This window comes from Odontomachus brunneus, unplaced genomic scaffold (genome assembly GCF_010583005.1).
Source record: "Odontomachus brunneus isolate Ranch 3 - 2012 unplaced genomic scaffold, Obru_v1 Obru_scaffold_347, whole genome shotgun sequence".
Taxonomy (NCBI): domain Eukaryota; kingdom Metazoa; phylum Arthropoda; class Insecta; order Hymenoptera; family Formicidae; genus Odontomachus; species Odontomachus brunneus.
This window is the reverse complement of record NW_022639797.1, coordinates 138,285-140,744: the sequence shown is the minus strand read 5'-3', so window position 1 is coordinate 140,744 and position 2,460 is coordinate 138,285. Positions and strand designations below refer to the sequence as shown.

The window sequence follows — 2,460 nt, the reverse complement described above, 5'->3', positions numbered from 1 at the left end:
TTTTAACTGGGAGTGATATTAATACTTTGGTACCGAAGGCGTTTACCTTGGCTCGTTCTAAATTTATATTCTCGTATTTGGGAAGACGTTCGGCTTGTTGGTGTTCCTTAGGACCATTGTCATATGGGGTTCCGTCTTGTCCGCGTGGGTGGCGGACATAAAGAATACCCCCAACGTATGGCCTGCGTGTCGTAAAAGGCGACTAAAAGGCCCTCATGGTTGGGCTGCTGCGCCCATGAGTATTAGGAGCCGGAGGGCTCCCCTCCTTCACGCTTCAGAGAGGGAGGGAAGCCCAATGGCGCCTACAGCAGGGGAGCGTACCGGATCTCTTATGCCAGTATGGTACCGGTCTCTCGGGTGGGCAGCGGCGCCCGAGAGTTTCAGAGGAAGGCGAGCGCGCCCGGCTGTCCTTAGGGCAGCCGGTGCGGGTGAACCGACCTCACCGCGGGGGCAGTCGGGTCCCTTATGCCAGTACGGCAACCAGCCTCCCGGGTGGGCAGCTGCGCCCGGGAGTAGTAAGATCCTCGGTGAATATTTCACCGGGGATCCACAGCGGGGGCAGGGCGGGCTCCTGAGGCTCCGTTGAGCCAAACCGCCCCGGGGGGCGGCCCTAAAAGCCGCCCGGGTTGGGGGGCCGCCGTTAAGCCCCCCATTAAAAAACATGATGAACACCAAGAAAGTAGCGACTTCCGGCGGGTCGGGTACGTCGGGCCGGCGCGAGGGGGCTGTGGTCCCAGGCACCCCCGTGTCGTCAACGGACGATGGGCCACAAGAAACCGGCGCGTCAACGGCGGGCGCGTCGGCGGGTATCGCAACCGCCGAGGGGAGGCGGGAGACTGATAGGAAGGAAAAGGACAAAATGGAGGGAGGGGGAAAGAGAAGGAAGTTGGACAAGGAGGAAGAGGATGTGGACAAGGACGAGGAAATTGATCCAAATGAGGTGATCGCAAGGAAAGTCGCGGCTGCGCTGACAAGCTTTCTCAGCCAGGCCAGGGAGGAGGGAATGGAGGCGGATTGCGAAGAGGAAGAAAGCGAAGAGGAAGACTTGGAAGCGGAGGCAGAAGAGGAAGGAAACAGGGGCTGGCCGGATCCGATGAACAGGAAAAAAAACCGGGAATTTGTCCTCGCCCGGATAGGCTTTGCCGTTGATAGTTTCAACCTCATTGAGGAGGCCACCAGTAGAAGCAAGAGGATGAGCAAAACAGAAAAGGCGAATATCAATGGGCACAGCAACGACCTGAGGAGGTACGGTGAGGAAATCGGGAAGGTATTTAAACTGAGGACAGAGGCCCTAGAAGGGAAAATACAGGAATGGGAAAAGTGGTGGGAAGACAGAGAGAAAGAAAGAGAGGACACAGAAACGAGGAGGAGAGAGGAACTGAAGGAATGGGAAAGCAAAGGAAAGAAATGGGATATGGAAAGGATTGAATGGGAAATCAAAGAAGGGAAATGGGAGCTGGAGAGGAAAAAGTGGCGTGCTGATAGGAAGACCTGGGAAAGCAAGGAAAAAAGCTGGCGGGATGAAATTGAAGAATGGAATATGGAAAGGAGGGGATCGATTAGGCAACGGGATGAGGCGGCGCGCGCGGTTGTAGAGGAGGCCGCCGGGAAGAAAGTTATGACGGATCGGGCCGTGTCTCCATTTCCGGAGGCGCGGCCCGATCTAAGGGATAGGGCGACGTCCCCGATGCGGGACGCCACGCAGGGGCGTCGGCCGGCGGTGGCCGCCGGGGCGCCGCCGACAGTGGAGGGGCCCTCCGTGCCCGCCGGGCCCGTCGCGGTCCCCTCGCGGGGTCGTGGCGGGGTCGCGGCGGGTGGGGCGGGCGGAAGGAGAGGCAGGGGCCCAAAATGGGCCCAAAGGGGGACGCCGGGCTCGGGGCGCCTGATGGTGCCCAGGGTGCCGCCGGTGCCGCCGGTGACGGCGGTGGTGGCGGTGCGCGTGGGGAGGGGGCCTCTCGTACGCGGAGACTATCCGCAGGGTGCGGGAGGTCCCCCTCTAGGGAGTGGGGGTCCGTCCGGCCTTTGTGAGGAGAGCCGCGAATGGCGGCCTCCTCCTGGGGCTGGCGGGCCCGGACAGGGAGGGGAGAGACCGGGGGGCCGACGACCTGGCCGATAGGGTCAGGGCGGCGCTCCCCGGGGCCTCGGTATCAAGGCCCAGGAGGTATGGGGAGGTCCGGCTCGTCGGTATTGACGAGTCGGTCCTCCCCGAGGAGATTACGGGATCTCTGGCGGCCCGCGGTAATTGCGGGCCAACGGAGATCCGGGTGGGCCCCATCCGGCGCAGCTGGGGGGGGGGGTCGGGACAGCTTGGGCCCGTCTCCCCCTGGAGTCCGCCGTGATGGTGGCCAGGGAGGGAAGAGTGGCGATGGGGTGGGCGGGTGCGCGGGTGGAATTGCTCGCAGCTCGCCCGCTCTAGTGCCACAAGTGCTGGAGGCTCGGCCACATCCGGGCGGCCTGCTC

At 62.5% G+C, this 2,460-nt stretch overlaps 1 protein-coding gene across 1 annotated transcript in view; it reads left to right on the top strand.

The window, feature by feature from the left end:
• The first annotated feature begins 661 nt into the window (after positions 1 to 661).
• Positions 662 to 2,460, top strand: part of LOC116853527 — a 2,903-nt gene continuing 1,104 nt past the window's right edge. The window contains exon 1 of the mRNA XM_032834655.1: positions 662 to 1,267. Coding sequence (XP_032690546.1) covers positions 662 to 1,267 — 606 coding nt within the window. The remainder of the gene's footprint in view (positions 1,268 to 2,460) is intronic.